At 43.7% G+C, this 18,648-nt stretch overlaps 3 protein-coding genes and 1 long non-coding RNA gene across 5 annotated transcripts; all 4 read right to left on the minus strand.

Annotated features, from left to right (window-relative positions):
• Window positions 1-3,719: 3,719 nt before the first annotated feature.
• Window positions 3,720-5,576, minus strand: LOC129602385 (serine/threonine-protein kinase Chk1-like). 2 transcript variants are annotated; one of them, XM_055501388.1, is made up of 3 exons: window positions 4,835-5,576; window positions 4,295-4,627; window positions 3,720-4,219 (listed from the first exon to the last, which is right to left on the minus strand). In XM_055501388.1, coding segments are annotated over exons 1-3 (648 nt in total). In that variant the 5' UTR covers window positions 5,148-5,576; the 3' UTR covers window positions 3,720-4,217. The 2 variants fall into 2 exon arrangements, with proteins under 2 accessions (XP_055357363.1, XP_055357362.1); XM_055501387.1 differs by having other exon boundaries at window positions 3,720-4,627.
• A 5,454-nt stretch (window positions 5,577-11,030) lies between these two features.
• On the minus strand, window positions 11,031-11,889 carry LOC129602386 (uncharacterized). The gene is made up of 2 exons (XR_008692397.1): window positions 11,711-11,889; window positions 11,031-11,394 (listed from the first exon to the last, which is right to left on the minus strand). It is a non-coding gene; the product is annotated as an uncharacterized LOC129602386 (long non-coding RNA).
• A 1,474-nt stretch (window positions 11,890-13,363) lies between these two features.
• Window positions 13,364-14,431, minus strand: LOC129602384 (uncharacterized). Its single transcript, XM_055501386.1, has one exon. It carries the CDS (start codon window positions 14,429-14,431, stop codon window positions 13,364-13,366), a length of 1,068 nt encoding a protein of 355 aa, XP_055357361.1.
• Window positions 14,432-15,764: 1,333 nt separating this feature from the next.
• LOC129602387 (uncharacterized) lies at window positions 15,765-16,985 on the minus strand. The gene is made up of 5 exons (XM_055501389.1): window positions 16,891-16,985; window positions 16,687-16,769; window positions 16,494-16,607; window positions 16,265-16,424; window positions 15,765-16,182 (listed from the first exon to the last, which is right to left on the minus strand). Exons 1-5 carry the CDS (start codon window positions 16,938-16,940, stop codon window positions 15,918-15,920), a joined length of 672 nt encoding a protein of 223 aa, XP_055357364.1. The 5' UTR covers window positions 16,941-16,985; the 3' UTR covers window positions 15,765-15,917.
• Between the last annotated feature and the right edge of the window lie 1,663 nt (window positions 16,986-18,648).

Consider the following 18,648-nt stretch of genomic DNA (forward strand, 5'->3'; position numbering starts at 1 on the left):
ACGCTATCCACCAACCAGTGAAAGCAGGATGTTGCGCAAGAAATATGCTTTCCGTAAGCGTTCTATGACCTGTCATTGTAACCGTAAATTTTGACGAGAGAAAACGTTACGCTTACGGTAATTTGTTTAGCACAGCGGTAAAACATTGCATAACAGTATCGTATCCTTTTATGGTTTCTTGAGATCACCGCTATAGTAGCAAATTACAACACACTAAACCGATTGCTGCTAGGACATTATTCTTTTAACGTTTCCGAATGCCTGCTAACGTAATGGGCTGGTACGGGAACTGCAGTTTTAATGGGATAAGTCTGCAGATTTTGGCAGAAACGATATGTGGGTAGGCGTGTCGTTAGTGCGAATCCATTACGGTAACCCTAGACTTCCATGGTAGCGGTGACTGAGACCGTGGTTCATTATGCTGAGGAAGCCCGTAACAGTTACCATCGCTCGTTACAGCAACTAAAGCCAGTCACGAAAATAACAAAATCAATCTGCCGCACTACAGATCGGTGCGATAGCTGTTATTCCCACTGTAATTTCGAAATTATTACGTTAAAGTACGCAAATTTTGAGTTTGATTTTGTCCAGTTTGCCCCAGTTATATGCGTGCTATCTTATTGTGTGCGTGAGGCGGCTTTGTACCGTTGCAGAAGGCATTAAATTCATTATTATCAAGCAACAAATGTCCCTGTAACGCAAATCCGTAACCTTAGTTAAGGCTCAACTTATTAGTGGTGGCCCATTACAACAAACCGCTGTGTTAACTACAACCAATTAAAGTAACGTCAGCCAGCTGCATTCGCGATAACCTCTTGCAGTTCGGGTGAGCCGAAGTAAAGCAGTCACGATTTTTGCTTTCATTGTTATAGCTAACAGTCACAATAACGCAAACTTAAGCCAGTTAAGGCAAAAAGCAGTGAAACACGGATAAATGCATTAAATGCAATAACTGCAGCTTTGTACGCTCACGTTATCTGTTGAGGTAACGTGATATCCCTCATGGTAAATAAATTGTAGCTTAATAGTTGTAGCACCGCCATTGTGTCACAGTACCCGCGGCTCGTTACGACAACATTGCGCCGTTACGCCTTAACGTGACATATGGTCTGTAGTCGCCTGCATTAGGAGAAACGTCATGTTAAACGTTATCTCATAATATGCGAGCCCATCTTATTCAGAGATGACGCATAACGCTGATTACTGCAACACTAACGTGCACACCAAAATCAAGAGGTATAGTTTGCTGTGTAAGCACGTAAGGTTGAGAAATTTAAGCTCGTAGAATCGCGGTTGTGTGGTTTCAGGAACTGTGAAGTCACTAAGGTCACCGGCGACCCAAAGGTCAGGGTCGCCGTGTCTTAGAACCGCAGTTTCGGGTGTCGGGAACCTAAAGGTCACAAAGGTCACATCACACGGCGACCCAAAGGTCAGGGTCGCCGTGTCTTAGAACCGCAGTTTCGGGGTCTCGGGAACCTAAAGGTCACAAAAGGTCACACGGCAACCCAAAGGTCAGGGTCGCCGTGTCTTAGAACCGCAGTTTCGGGGTCTCGGGAACCTAAAGGTCACAAAGGTCACTAAAGGTCACACGGCGACCCAAAGGTCAGGGTCGCCGTGTCTTAGAACCGCAGTTTCGGGGTGTGAGGAACCTGAAGGTCAAGGTCGCCGTGTCTTAAAACCTCAAAGTGCTTATATTGAAAAAAACGCGGGCTCGCTTCGCTCGCCCGCTCGATTACTCCGCCGGTGACCGCAAAACAGTAAAAACAGCGTTCGTAACGTTAGTAGCTTTACCCTGCATCTCGAATATGCTGTACTTGGCTTCTCCCAAGTCTTACACTACGCACAATAAAAGCTAAAAGACGTCGTGAAACCGCTAGTTTTGTGGAACAGTATTAATTTTACATTATAAGTGCCCTTCGTTTAATGCTCCGTGAGCCGTCAACGCTCATTTATCAAACAAAATTTGTTTTTGTCGCCTGTTCAGTGTACACTGTGCCAGACTGGCCGCTGCTGACTACATAACTCGCAAAAAATCTGCCGATTGCGGGAATCGAACCCGCGTCCTCTATACTCTAAGGCCGAGAGAGGCACCACTAGGCTATCGGCGTACAGCAGAATATCGTAAGATATTCTCCGTACAGCCGGCAACCTAACGAACAGAGCCACGCTCCTAACAACTGTCTTGATCACGACGTCTTAACGCAGTTATGACGCGGATGTGATCGAAGCACGACCTGTTTACCGCATTCTCTGCATTTATTCGAAAGCAGCTTACTAATGGATCAAAGAAACTTTTTCGGACATCCAGAATAAAAGCTTCCGCTGTCGAACATTTCAACACTGCGTACTGCAAGATCACCGCACTACAATTATGACAAGAAAATAATTACGGCGCATTCGGGACAAATTATCCTCGGGTTTCTTTGAGGAGCAAATTCTTGGTAATATAGAAATATTTACCGCGGGGCTGCAGTAGATCCTGTTTCACCGGTCACACCACCGAAGGGATAGACAATTATCAAGGATAAAAGCGGTTGCTCATCCATTTCTGTTCGGTTTCTACCAACCGATCGCAACATTTTTTCGTCAACATTGCTACCATGGCAAACAACAGTACATTCCGGATCCTCAACGCATCGCTTGACGCCTGCGACTCTTTAATTAACCACCACAAGTGGGACCTCGCTACTGTCATAACACTGGCCATAAACGTGCTAATATTCGCGACCAATGCCTTTGTCTTGGTCGTGTACATTGCTAACTTTCGCCTATGCCGGAATTTTCATATCTATATTTTCTCCTTGCTGTTCTCTAACTTTCTTTTCGCTGCAATTTTTGGACCAACGGATGCCTTCTTTCATTTATCCGAAATTTGGTGTCTGGGCCGGGATTTATGTAATCTGCACTTATACGCTACATGGACACTGCCAACCGTGCCGATTTTCATTCACACAGCCATCGCCATTAACCGCTTTGCTGCTATCACCTTTCCGGTGCAAAACCGTCTCCTGCACACTACCCGCATCGCTCTGGTGACTAACGCCATCTGCTGGATTGCAGCGCATGCCGTGGCCTTCCCCGTTGTTATCGTGGACGCGTTAGTTTACCGCGAGCCGGAAACCAAGGCCGGATGCCACATTAATTTCCCCAAGTCCAAATCCCAGCAAGCCTATTTGTACGTGGCGCAGGCGGTCAATTTGGTCACTCTGCTCGTGATGCTTGGCTTGTTTCCCGTCGTTGTGGTTGTTCGGCGGAGACGTTTAAAGAAACTGATGGCGATGCGTTCGACCAGGGTTCGGCCTACCGGTAAACAAACGCTGCCAATAATGCTGATATTTTGTCATCGTTACATAATTTACGGTCTGTTATCGTATTATTTTCAGACGAAAATATACAGCCAGCCGATCATGCGCCCTCTCTAAACAAAAGCACAACAGCCGAACAATCGGAAAAAAACGGTTTCAGATTGCTAGCTCTATTGACCATCAGCATTTTTGTTTGCTGGGCAGTCGCCGTGGTGTCTATCCATTCTTTGCCTTCATCCAAAACGCCAAAGTTGTATTTTTCTGGCTGCGCATGGTGTATGAAGTGCAACCGATATTGGATCCAGTTATTTTCGTCTTGGCATTACCTGAATTGCGCCAAGCAGTGTTTAGAAGATGGTAATCGGCTACGTACGACAGATCGGTTTTCTTCCTAATTACATATAATTAGGAAGAAACATATTTACATAGGTCGAGATAGGGCTTCTGTGGTTACATTTTCGGTCGTCAGATTCACGTGTAAGCAATGGATTTACGGGTAAACTCTTCAATCAGAAAAAATTCAGCTGCAGTTGTCAAAAGTATTTTTTTAGCTCTTCGTGGATTTCTCGTTCTTGTGGTTACTACGTATGTTATAATAATTATCACAACACTGATTCTCCAAGGTCATGCAGTCAACTCCTGTTCTAAACACAGATAGCCATGCCGGTCACTGAGTAACTGGACTGCAGTTCTGCGATGTTCCATGGTAAACTGGAGACAAGATTTCATAAAACTTATCAGCAGCGCGTCCGCCGTCGTGTTTCCCAGATCTGGTATCTTTGGTCGGGCTTGATGCTCTGCAACTTGATACATTATTTGCTGACGCTGGGTGAAAGTCTGCTCTCCGTACGATCCTTCCCAGTCCTCCAGTGCACCAATCGGCTCTTTCCATTTCCGTATTATTGGATGCGCTCCTGTGCATAACTGTATAGCTACACAACCCACACTCCAAATATCGGTTTTGTCAGATATTGTTATCCCTGACTCACAGTCGTTTCCGAGCATTGCCGTACACAGCAACAACTCGGGAGCAGCATATCGCGCCGTAAAATCCACACTCTGTACTCTGCCTTGCAGCTCACCATTCATTGCCGAACCTTCGAAGTCGACGATCACAAGAGAGTGCCGTCTGCACTGTCTCAGAAGAAGGTTTTCCGGTTTGATGTCGCAGTGAATTATTCCGAAAGAGTGGATGTAGCAGAGACCAGCCAATAGATCCCGAAGAAATTTTTGAACGGTAGCATGTGGAGTAAACAGGGTGGTTTCTGTTTGTTGATTCGGATCAGCTAGTCTTCTTTGCACCCACTCACTCAGATCTCCACCTACATTACAATCAAGCGAATGGATTTATTCGGTTATAGTATAATTATCCGGTATCGTAAAATTTCACTAACTTCGCGATGAAAGGATGACCAAATCTGCGCAGCACAAATTTTGTCATCCTCAGTTAGAATAAGCAAATCATTTGCATTAGTTCAGCTCGTAACCCGAGCATTGTAGATGCTGGATATTTACAGCTGCTAAATTACCTGTATGGTATTCAGTTGAAACACGGTAGAGAATCAAGCTGTTAACAGCAATCTGCCGCATTGCCAATCCAAAATATTTCGTCATATTTGAGTGATTAAGATTCCTTAGTGTCTCGATTTTCTCTCGAACCGTGGCATCAAAATCGTTATTATTATTTTCGTATTGCAGTTCCTTCAACAGGAAGTCTACTTCGCCAAAATACGCCCGGTAGAACTTGGCTTTCGCCTGCGCCGATAAATTATTCAGTCTGATCGGGTTGGGGATGGTTAAGGAATAATGAGGGATTAGTTGTTCCCATTGTGGCCGATCCATTATTTGTAAATGCAACAACTCGTGCGTTGTGATGTTACCAAAAACCTTTCAATTGAGCATGTTATACAATTGTTCCTAATGTAGCAAGAGTTCAGCTGATTACAGTACTCGTACCACTATTTCTGTAACGTCTAACAAGAAAATGCGTGCAGTAGAAATAGACTTACGGTATTCGTACCTTAATACTGAGCGCTAATCTTATCAGCCGATAGCGCCATACCACATACGGTGACATACCACGTATATTTTATCCGACAATAATACTCGCGAATTTGTGCTAACGCATGTGTTGTTACTCATAGAAAGGTTTCCTTAACTTTTTCGCTGGCATGACTTCAGCACAGCAGAGAACTGCATTGGTACATGAACACTTTATTAATAATTTGGTCATATGGCTCTGGACGACGATGAGCCTCATGGCTACTCTAGACGACGATCGAAATCTTTTGGCAATAACATTATCCTTACGAGAAAAGACCAAGTTTCAGTGGAAGAACTCATTCGCTGCCCTTCCTTGTTTGCGAACGTTACCGGCTTGGAGCGATCTCAAGCAAACTTCAAATCTTTGTCAACAATTGAACGACTGTGGATTGCGGATGCGATACTGCAGCAGATAAGTTATTTACGCTTAAACAACACATGTGCCTTAGATTTTCGTCCTGACCAAGTACACATTACCCGCAAAAGAGTACGTTTCCGAAAGCAAAATCCTCTTTTGTTTACCGAAGAATACATTAAATGCCATCGCGACGAAGCGGTTCGCGCCCTGTTGTACAGCGCTCCAGAATGCATTCGCGGCGATATTGTAAGCAGCCAGTACAGTGACAGTTATAGTGCCGCGTGTCTTTGCTTGTATTTGCTCAGCGGACGAGATCCAGAATATTACCGGCAAAAGCCTAGGGAAGACAGGATACCGATAAACCTTGGGAAGAACGTATATGCTGCCATTTCGGTGATGGTTGGTAAGGAGCAATGCACTCCAGAATTTACGCTCTTCTGTCGGAATAATTCTGAGTTGGAATCCTTCTTCTATGAAGCTTTTCACCAGTTTCGAGGAAGATCAACGGTAGCACAGTTACGGAGGCGGCTGTTTTTAGCCCGTAAATCTGTGCTGTATGAAATGAAGCAAATGGACACAATCAACTATGGTATGCATGGATACAGCACTCTAGCTTGTGTCAATCCTATATTAATGTGGTCGTCACACCGGATAAAGCTGCACCGACGCAATGAGGAAAGGAAAAATAACATGAAGGAAAAGATCTCCAGACACAATGCATTCCGCGAACAGGAGCGAAAGCGTTTTCATCAGCTAATACACGATTCAAACAACGAAACGGAATCCCAAAGAAAGCTCCGGCAAGAGAGAATGCGTATGGAGCAGACATGCGCTGAAACCCACTTCGACAACGGGCGCAAACAGTGCGAATGGGTGCTGAATAGTATAGCTTGGAGTATGTCACGAATTGACCAGGAAATGATGGGCATAGCTCAACAGTTGCGCCAACCAGTTACAGAGCGTGAAAAGAAGGTAGAGTTCGTTAATGGAATGAATTTGGACATTTACCAGGACAACTCGATCTTTCTAGTCAGCGTAATAGAATCTGAGAAAAGTGTAGTTCAAATTCTCCTGGGAAAAGGTCAGCAAGCGTCAATGTCCGTTGCCACTAAAACACAGGAACTTGCTCAACAGAAGGAATGGGAGAAACCGAAAACAATTCTTATTCTTCTGAGTACCATATGGAATTGGTTAACCCCTATGCCAGTTTTACTTTGAAGGCAATTGAATTTCAAAAGTGGTCCGCAGAAAATATTCTAAAGATGTTGGCGCTTTTGATATGCAAAGGTATTCCTAAAGATTTGATTGTTATCAGCGATGAAAAAATCGACCAGCCATTAGTGTCACTGGCATTGCTGGGAATCGACAACACTCTGGTTGTCATCCCGGCCAAGGAATTTGATGGGCAGCAAGAGACGGGAGCAAAAAGCACAAGAGTGACTGATAATGTAGCAGATCTCAACAAAGTTCAAGATTTGTCCATGCACAAAATTATTCGCGATTTCCGTCTTGGAGAACCATTGAGTGCAATCACCAATCTTGACGACATTGAATCAGTTGTCCGCAGAAGAAAAGCTGCCGGCATCAGGCCTTTTCACGTTCTGGTGGGCAAAGTGGGAAAACGATTCGTTGTTGCAGAACATCATGACTACAGCACCGAAGCTATCTTCCGCTTCATTTATATCTATGCGGTTGTATACAAGAAAGACGTTGGTGGATTTATGAAATACGCTAGTTTATCGGATGTCAATAGACCCATTAAACGCTTAAACGGCTGACAGAAAATTTGTGGCGAGAACCAGAGCTCTTTCTTATTAGTTGGGAATGTTACGCGGTGTACCCGAGCGATCGACTTGCCCATTGTTATAAGCCCGGCAGCTACCGGCGAATATTTATTATGTTTCCTAACGATTTATGTGCGTACAGTATTAGTGAGCGTTGATACAAAACTAGAAGTGCAACAAAAAGACAAACTGAACACAACTGGAAGGGAAGCCGTATAAATTTAACTAAATGTGAATGCTACCCGTATCTTTGCGAAGCGAGAGTAATTTGGGCACGTGGAATTCTCGACTATGCGACGCTCATGAAATGATAAACACCGACGTAGTGTTCGGCCCTGTTCGCACTCCTCAACGCGTACAGTTATCCCTGCATTGGTGCATAAAAGAACTACAGTATATCATAGACGGAAAACGGAAATACTGCACATTTCTTACGTGTAGAAACCCATTTGGTAGAAGCCGCATGGGACTACAGGTGTGACCCGCAAAAACGCTTCGTGCAGTAAGCTAACAGCGGTTCCATAATTTTGATATGTACATACATTGAATATGTAAACGTAAACATGGGCATTGTTAAATGCCCAATTACGGTATAATATTATTAGCATCTGACAGAACAAGAAAGCGCTATTAGATGGGATAAATAAGCTGGATCTTGAAAAGCACTCTACTGGCATAATAAGAGTGAGGGTGCAGCGATCGCAGTTGCCGTGAATTGCTTGTTGGCGAGCTTGTAATTATTGACGTGTGTTGGTATTACCCAACAATGTCACTAAAGACCTGGCAATAGGGCTGTCATCACGTCATCACACGCTATCACAATCACGCCGATTTCCTGTTCCCAATCCCATCATGCCGAAGAATTGTGGCCGTGATAATGTGATGGGATGAATGATGGATTGGGAAGTGATGGGATGATTTTCCATTGCCCAAAATATGTGTTTTAGTGCCAAAATTTACTGTGCTTCAGTTATCCCGCATAACTTTTGCGCGCTACAAACTTTTCTTCCTTTTTAAATATCTTGCCAGGCTGGCAAGATATGGCCCCTTTGCAGGCCTGATTGCATTTGGCGCAGCATTCTTTGACAGCGCGCTCCGCACTCGGTTCTTTCTTTGTCCCGCTGCAGACGGCGCACAAGTAAGTACCTCTTTCGTTTATACAGCGCGATTGTTGTCGGCAGTTGTTGGTGCAGTCCTTGCAAGGTTGGAAACTGGGTTCCCCGTGGCAACGACATCCGCAGAAATTTCTGCGGAGAATCATGGAAACTATTACACAGATACGTGTCGCATGCATTATCAGTGATTTGGATACATTTTATATGCCGGCGCGAATCGTCAGTTTGTAAAATGCGTACACGTACTTGAATCGGGCCGACGCAAACTCACTCGTGATGCCGACAACAACAACGACAGCAGTGAACACCACTGGTGCCCTCATGCCAAAGATTGCCGCTTATTCCCTATAGCTCTTCGAAAATGCTTTTAAAACTCAAAAAAGGAGTTATAATGGAGCACTCACATAAATTTCTATAGAATATCGAAGCATGATTTCGAGCCGCAATGCCGGTCCAGTATTAATAGTAAATCTTCATATTTATCCACGGTGTACGCTTAGTTTGATTAGGGACATCAATAAATGGTGATACAATCATCGGCATCCACAATTCCACATTAATTATCAATATGGATGTCGCTTAAGCGAGACAATATTTATGATTAATATTGCGCATAAAATCTTAATAACGGGTTTATTAAGTAATATTATCATTAAAAACACAACAGCGGATCCGTAAACATGACAATTACAATATTTAAAAAACCTTTTAGCCATCCACTTGCTAGTGGCTATTGTTTTCGCAGAGTTTTACCGATGCAGAAATTATCTTGATACCTATTACCTATGATCTTTTTGCTGCAAGCACGAAACGACCTTTTATGGACAAAAACGCATGCGATTTTGGAATATGACTTGCAGGTTCAGCTACTTGCTGGCTCGCTGCTCCCCACCAGTTTGAAATCTAAGCGGGACAGAGTACAAGCCTGATTTTACTCTTAAGTAACGCTCACACCTTTGTTAGTACGCGTACATAAAGTGCAGGAGTGGAAATTGGATAGGTACGGTGTATTGATAGCTGAATCCAATGATACATAGGTACATACTCACGATTCTGCGGTACTGAAACAAACAGTGTTATGGAGTCGCATGGCACCAATCGCAGATATGTTACCCGTAACTCCGTTTTCTCTGGTGGTAAGAAAAATATTTCGAACCCTAAGGTGTTCAGCTTAATCCATGCTTCTGGTGTGTTGCCTGTGCAGCATTCGTTAGCCAGCGTGCACAAATCATCCAACGGGCTTGCCAGTGCTTGCCATCTACAGCTTCGTTTTTGTCTTAAGTTACTGCGGGGTAGATGTTTAGTACTTTACCTTGAGCTCATAGACATTTCGACGTTATGATGCACATCCAGGCGGATCAAGTCCTCTCCATAGCTCGGACAGCAACATGTAACGGGCTGTTTCACTGGTTGGGATCGTGCAGTAACCGGAGGTGCGTTCGTAAAAAGAGAAACTGTCTTGATCTAAAGACTGTATGTCAGCAAAGGATAATATTGCAATATGACAAAATAGAAGCGGAATTTACGTCTATAATGGTCGTGGGCGCTGGGTACTGCGTATAGATGACAAAATAATCGTACTGAATTTTAGTACGGTTATGTGCGGTTTCAGCCTACGTTTCTTCTACGGCCACGGTACAGTTACGGTAAGAGTGACTGGATTGACCGTACCGTATATGGTTCGACCATTTACCGTCGCCGTTTCTCATACGGTTCTTTACGGTTTGACCGTACCGTAAACGGTAGTGTCGTGTATGGTTTGCCACCTCTAGTACTGCGGAGCAACTGTCAGCTACGTCCAGGAGCCACCTTTCCATACTGGATGATGGGAATTTACCATTCAGAAAACACAAAATGTTTGCCACACAAAATTCTCACCAGGCAAAACAGTGCAATAACTAAATGCTATTACGTGGACCTAATTTTAGGGTTCTTGCGGTTGTGGTGAGCAACTTCATAGTAAGCCCGCACGATCATCTATGTAACTTGTAAGCAATTAAATTTTGCATTGAGTTAAGTATTTATCGCTCATTTATTCCGCGCAATTTAAGCGGGGTCTCCTAGTTACTCGATAAAGTCATGCCGCTTATGGTCTGCCGTCTCCGTTACGATGATTCGTGCACGATTACTGGTGCCATGTGGTGCGTAAGAAAGCTAGAAGCGCTACAAAAATGATGCACAGTGCAAACATATACCTAAATTCGGTTAGGAGGCTGCTGCTACTACTGGCGCGAAAGGCAGTGTTGCGCCTCCTATGGTAAGTTGGTAATGAAAACGTGCAGCATGTTTCAATGATTGTTCCAGCCAGCTGCCATCCTTATACTGTATGCTACAGTAAACATTTGATAGACACTCTTCAGTGCCGCGCCCGATAAATAACTGCTACGAACAGGAATGCGCTATTGTGTCATCAATCAAACGAACGCCACCACAAGCTTTTTAATGATAAACAAATAGACCGTGAAAGGTACCTGACTGCGGTACGTAGTTAAAGCAGCGGCCGTTGGTTACTGGCTGGCGATCTTGAGAAAAGGGATTTTTGTTGGTATTAACCAACAAGGTCACTGAAGATCTGGCAGGCTAATTCACCTTTGCAGGCCTTGTCGCATTTGCCGCAGCAATCTTTCATACTCCTCTCTTCTTGTGGATTTTTCTTTGTCGATTCGCTGACGGCGCAAATATAAGTACCTCCTTCGTTCACACAGCGCGTCTGTTGTCGGCAATTTCGTGTGCAGGTCTTGCAAGTCATGAAGCTGGGTTCTCCGGGGCAACGGCATCCCCGGAAGTCTCTGCGGAAAAATATGAAAACTGGCTTATAGAAACGTTTGCAGTAATTATCGCTATAGAAGTATGCTTGTTAGCCGTATATGCCAAATAAATTGGGAATTTATATAGGGGGAAAAATGAGCCTAGCCGAACCAGTCCCTTGTACTTCTGATGTAAGCCGGCTGGTGTTTTACGTTGTGGCTGTACATGGCGCTTATGTGCCGGCCTGATTTAACCGTATGTATTGCCGTAACGTCACACTCCAGGCGGGTGACGGCAGAAGTACAGGGAAACGGGCCGAGTAGACTTGTTTGTCCCCCTATAAAAGCGAATACGTACTTGAATCTGGCCGACACGAACTCACTCATGATGCAGACTACCACAAGGACAGCAATAAAAACCATCGATAGCCTCATTTTAAAAGCTGTTGCAGATTTTAAAAACTTAAAATTAAAAACAAATGTGTATAATGGAATACACGTATTAAATTCTGCTGAACACTGAATAACGAAGCATGATTTGAGAAGTACTGTGGGTCCAGTATAAATAGCACTGTACCCTAGTAGATCTTAATGGCTGTCCAGGGTGTGCGCTTCTGCTTTGGGGCATCGTTAACTGGTTACACAATCACCGTTGTACTGTCTTAGTAAACAATATTTATAACAATATTAATTGGAAATTCCTGAAGACTGGTTTTATCCAATGGTATCAGCATTAGAAACACAACAGAAATCTGTAAACACGGCAATTAACTGAGAAATCTCTTAGTAATCAATTGGCTACCGGCTATTTTTGTCTACGAATTGCAGTTAATTACTGTCACAAAAATTATGAGGCAGAAAAGATTTCAGTTATGTAATTTAATTTGCTACAAACCAGCTAACGAACTGCATTCTGTAAATTTATGTAAGTACTCTGTAGCTTTTTACGAATTTCAATCGAGATTTAATTTCGACATAATTAATTTTGCTCAGAATTTGTTCGGAACCGGACGAGCTGTTGTCGCCATCTCAAGAATCATAAGAATTAAACTGTCTTTCAGTAACGCTGCGCTTACAACTTCGCTTGTGCGTGCCGTACAAAATAAAACGCAAACGTACAAGAAGGGTAACGCTTAAAAAAGCATCTGGACTGATAAAGTCTTTTGCCGTTGGGATATGTGCAAAATATATGTTGTTAGGAACCCGGAACGTCTCCGTCAGGCTCGATGCCCGACGTGCTAATGGCGGAATTCGATAAGTACTCATGGTCAGATCCTACTTTCACAAATAACTCTGTTCCGATATCTCCAGTCACAACAAAATGGTTGGACAAGTCCAAAAACTGCACAAGAATACATTTCCCGCTCACATCAGCTTGGGCAATAACCATACACAAGGGTCAAGGTAATAAGGTCAAGGCGGTAATCCCACACTGGCAAGCGGGAAATCCATCCGGTTTTATTAATGTTGGCTTTTCACGCGTGAAAACATGGAGGGAAAACAGGCGCCAATAGTAAAGCCGTAAGGTGGTGAGAATAGCCAAAGGTGGTGTAAAAAATATTAAAAAAGGTGGTGCAAAAATGCGAATAGCCAAAACGGGGTGAAAGGTGGTGACATTACAAAGGTGGAGTCAGGGTGGTGAGAATAGCTATTTGCTAATATTTAATACAATATATACCTAATCAACATAACATTATGTATTTATCAACATTAACCAACATAAAACAACATCAGTTTTTTATTGTTTAAATTTTAACTGTGATGTAGTGTGCCAGCGCTTGCAGTTTTTTTTTATTTTATTTTGATGGCTATTGCATATACATAAAACCACGTAACAAATACCCTTAGCATTTGTACAAAACTATGTTTCCGGCTTCGCTTCGGTCTAATAGTGCTAGCCAAAAGCGGTGCACTTCCCTAGTATACCATGGATCAAAGGTCACTCATTATTCGTAAAGCCTGTGGATCAATTACAGTTGCTGATTTGTGAGAAAATTACACTGAAACGAGCTTAGCGAAACATCGGAAACGTCGGTGTTAACTTCAACCGGCGCATACAAAAGCCACGCAAATCATCCATGGCAGCCATAAAAAGCAGCGGATCGATGGCCGAGTGCAGCATCTTGAGGATATTAGCGGTGCGGTACAAGTTCTGATCGTTGACGAGACTAGGCATCAGGTAATACGCGTTCATCGGCGTCCAGCATACCACGACGCTGCTGGTTAGGACGATAAGGATGCGTACGCTGTGCTGCGAACGGCGTGTGCGGCTGTTCATTCCGTTGCCGCCCGTGACGGCGCCCCCACCGCGTCGTGTTGATTCCGTGGCCGATGGGGAATTGCTGTCCGCTGTCGGCTGCGCCGCTGGCTGTTTAGCGCGTACCCGCTGCATGCGCCGGCGCCGGCACAAAATCAGCGGACAACTGGCCACGATCAACACTTCCGGGGTTACCATGAACAGCACATTGAACGCGGCATTCCACTGCCGCAGACCCGGGATCGCCTGGTTGAGGTTGCACCACTGGTTGAGTAATACGGAGCGCGGATAACCGGCGTCGATAGCCACGGCCGGCACAATGAAGAGGAGGATGGCGGTGTACGTGCCGACGCAGATGGCCAGCGCCAGTTGCCGCGTGTGCCGGCGTCGATAGGAGTGCGGCTGCAGAATGGCCCACAGCCGGTTGAAGCACATGAGGGCGTGGCACACCGCCATGAAGGCGACGGTGGCGGTCCTTAACGTCAGCTGGAAGCCGCAGAGCAGGGAGGCCTGCTGGTTGGTGATGATGTCTTTGATGGCCACTACCAGCGGGTTCTGCAGCACGGCGCTGAGGAAGTTACTTCCGGCCAGGCTGATCAGGTAGACGCTGAAGCCGCTGCGTAACTGCGGCTCGACGACGTACATGGCCAACAGAAATCCGTTGAAAAGCACGGATACAGTGCAAATCACTAACGTGGCGATCTGGGCGCTGTTGAGATGAGCCAGGCTATTATAACTAGGGACTGACAGGTTGCTGTTATAACTAGGAATACGGACTGACAGATTGGAAATCGTCCAACTGAGCGTGCGGTTTACGTCCATGCCGCACCGGGCGCATTTAGCGGGGGGGAAGAAATTATACCGAGATGGATAAAATCTTAAAAGGTTTAAACCGCATGGTAAAAGCTTCGTTGAATATGGTCTGTCAGCAACAGGAATGCCATCGTCGAAGTAAGGCACGGCCAAGAATAAAGGTCACTCAGGAAGCCGGTAATGAAGTTTCTTTCCGCTCATATGTAGTACAGCCTGTTTACGTTTTACAGCGATGGATGTACGGCACAGTATATTACACATATGTAATATCATTCTACTCCGTATGTTACGTCCTTTCCTCTAAATATCCGGTGGTCGTAAGACTCCCGTTATGAAAGGCAGAAAATGAAGTTAGGAATGAGAAATGTGGAGCAACCTTTAAGCACAGTAACTGAATACCTACGCTCATATGCTAGCGCGTCATCCACAATTAAGCACTGTAAGATTGGATTGCGATGCTTGCATCACTGGGAAAACGATCTTGTTAATTAGGGAACATTGTCCCGTGACTGCGCAGTACGCACCGGTACTGAGACGGGAACGCAGCGTTTCCAATTAGCGAGCAAAATCAATCGTATGCTTGTAAGTCACTGGTTCTGGTAAGTAATCTCCAAAATAATTATTTAGTATTTACTTATTCGGAGTGGAAAAATGCTGATTTGTAGTTTCCTTCGATCCCAGCTTCCTGCTTCCCGCTGAAGCGTAGTTCGCCCGTAAATTGATCTGCTGCTTTTGCCATTTCCACCCGACTGCTTTTGCCATTTCCACCCAAATTCTGCGCTCTAAAGTTGAATTCCCGAACAAATTCTGCGGATCACTGTGGTTGTCGTTTCCTAGCATCCGCCCGGTTTTCTAACAAGACTTATCTGGTTGTTTCAAATGTGTGTGCAGACAGGGAAAAACCTATTCATCCACGCACAATAAGCCATCTACGATATATCTACCATATCCCGATGCAACGACATATCCTGCTGGACAACTCTTAGGTGTTTCCGCTTTTACGATTTTTTTTTGCATTTACAACGGAAGACTATACAATTTAAGGACAGCGTACTGTATCTACAGAAAAGGTGGAAAACGTTTTATACATTCTGCGATAGTATAATATAATTCTAAGGATACCGGCACAGCAGTAGTTACAGCCTCTGGTACGAATTCAACAGTAATTAACAGTCATTCAACAGTAATTAACTGAATTCTTTTCTCGACCGGTTCGCAATTAAGGGTTTTACCATGGCGTCTATGGCAATAGACTATATCGAGTAGGGCTTAAGTATGACTTTGTTCCCATGCATATGCATATGCACGTGGGTGATATGATTTTATAAGACCTTCAGGTAAAAATTCGATTGAAAATAAAAGCAGCCAGGAACCGTCACGAAACGTTTGTTTGCAATGTACGAGTATCTGTTCATGTAAACAGTAAAGCCACCAATTGCGCAAAAAAAGCAACAAAAAAATTCAATTTTAAATTCGGTTTTCGCCATTAAGTGTATCAAAGTCGATCCGACACTACGACATGTCCAGACGCCGCGGATGCTGCTGTTTCTTCTACTTGTGGTTTATTCCGAAACCATACACGTGTGGCCGAGAACCTTGTGGTATTCGTAGACGGTTCTGTTGCGTCCGGCAGAGTTCGGTACTGGGCCTGGTAGCCGTTGGGGATGTGCGCCGGAGTGTACGGCTCCGCGGCGTAATATGCCGGAAGTCCACTGTGGCCGCTAATTACAGGAGGCGACACGATATGCGGAATGCCGTATCTATGCCGTTGTATGCGAAAAGAAACCATCTGAGTATGATTCGAAATGTTTCTGATTTAAATACTGAACTTTATACACGTACCCCAAACGACAGCACTGAATCCAGTCCACTCTATACGTCGCTGTATTAGCGTTCATCTTCTTGGATATTCCGGTAATTACGTGGCCATGTGCGCACGTGACAATAAAGTTGAAGTTTGAGTCGTAATATTCTCCAAATTGGTCGTGCGTTGATACATAATCTTACAGAAAAAACCAAATCTAATAATGTTACGATAATTTATAGTTTGAATATTTGAGGGTTTCTGTACAGCACGATGCGTAATCGATATAGTAGCCTTTCGGGGTTGTGCAACACTTCATAGAACAGCTGTCATCGGCCACCGGGCGCCATGTAAAGAAGTTATTATCGTCATCCCAAAGACCTGTAAAGTTACCGGCTAAACGTGTATGCTTAAGGGTATTGGTTTGGTTATCGTAAAACAAACTTATCAAACTTTTTACCTGTGACAAAACTGTTGACGCTTATGCTGGAATTCTTGGGGTCGTAACAAAAGAAGTTGAACGTGAAATTTCTGTAGACACAACTACAAACACACGGATTTGGTAAACTTCTTAATCGTCTGTGACATAGGATTGGCATTCACGGTTAAAGTGTTTGTATTTAACCGCGCCACGTGATTTTTTTCTAGTGCTGCCTATACTTACTTGGGATAATATGGATACAATCCTTTGGATGGGGGCTTGTAAGGAAACATAAACTTGCACCACAACTCCTCTATTCTCTAAGCATCGACACAATTCAAACAAACAATTAAATGCTACAGATACCGGCTGTAAAACAAGCGATCACAAGAATTGCCGTACCTCAAAGTCGAAAATCAAGTCTCTACAATGATCACATCAAAAATAATATCCTACAAACGATCGGACAAAATGCTTCAGAATATGATACTTACTGTATTCCTGAAAAATAAAAAAACTTTAGTGAAAACAAACAAAACCGAAAAGCAAAGCCCACGATGGAAAACAGGGCACATGTCATTTATTACAGCCAGAATCAACTTGCCAACTGCCGCCTCTCCATCGAGGCACTCCACAAGCCATTGTCGATGTGGAAATCGCGGGCCGCCATGATTATGAAAAGTGTAAATAATCGTGTCTCCCTGAAAAATTTTCTCGTTGTAAAATGTAGGCAGCTCAAAGATTTCGCAAAAATCGCTCGTTTATTACAACATTTCTTAGGATTACCGTTCCATAAACCACGTAGCTACCGTGATACCGGTAAGTTGCAAAAACAGCCACAAAAATTGGTCCAAGTATTACCAGAATTAACCGAAAATTATAAAAGTTTTGCATTTTATGTTTGTAAACTAAAAGCTATCAATGTATGTATCAAAGGAGCGGATAACTAGCGGCTTATTAATTTCTGCTTTTCGCGTAGTGAATCATGCGCATAAGCTTACATCTATATTCACAATACGGTTAACTATCGCGTTCAGTACAAATTATTCGTGTTCAGTGTCGCTGTCACTCAGGAATTCCACGTCTTTGTGCTGAGTACTGCCTGGTGTAACAGCGGCGTTTGTACGTAAAGTCGAAAACGTGATACAATGGCTTTTGCAAAGCGAGGTCCGCAGCATCCCACTCACTATCGTTTAAGAGACGGTGTGAAAATGTCGTTCGAGAGAGGCAGCGTGAGCTATGAATTGACCGAAATTGACCCAGCTTGTAGCACAGCGCAAATCCTACTCAAAAGTTATCGAAAGTGTACGGACGTACCTGTACAGTAATTTATAAACACTGAGAGCAGGCTGTTTGTATATAACATGCTCATTAAGCGTAATGCATTGGGCAAAAGTCGGTACGGTTTCCTGTTTCATTATGAATAAAAGATTGTAATGACTGACAGGTATTGACGGTTGACTAATCGTTGCTAAATCCGTGTACGTGTCGACCAACTACAGAATATATCGTATTAACTATACTCGTAGTACAGCAAAGTACGTACAAAGCACTTCTACTACTTATTCATAATGCGCACAGCAGTACAAATGATTTCTAAACTGCCAATGTATCCTTATTAAGTAATGCAATTAAGTGCTCTCAGAAGCATGCTAAACAATAATTTATTCAAAAATTATTAAAAATGTAGGACATAGCCGGCATTGAGCTTATTGGATGTGATACCGCACGCTAAATTTGCTGCTTTTGGACAAGTTCCATGCGTGCATTTATAGCGAACTCCACTAAGAAGTTTTGTTTTTGTAATTCAAAGTTTTGATCTTTATACTGGAAATTTAGAAATGTCGAAAACCCATTTTGTAGTGCATAAATGCCTAAACCGTAAATACATTTAATGCAATTAGGCTTAACGTAGGTAGTGCATATACAAACGCTGAGCTCGATTCACAGCTCGATTTTTGCTGAAATGATAAATTCTTCGAGGCAAAATTGAAAATTACC

The sequence above is a fragment of the Paramacrobiotus metropolitanus genome, unplaced genomic scaffold (genome assembly GCF_019649055.1).
Source record: "Paramacrobiotus metropolitanus isolate TYO unplaced genomic scaffold, Prichtersi_v1.0 Parri_scaffold0000428, whole genome shotgun sequence".
In the NCBI taxonomy this organism is placed as follows: Eukaryota; Metazoa; Tardigrada; class Eutardigrada; order Parachela; family Macrobiotidae; genus Paramacrobiotus; species Paramacrobiotus metropolitanus.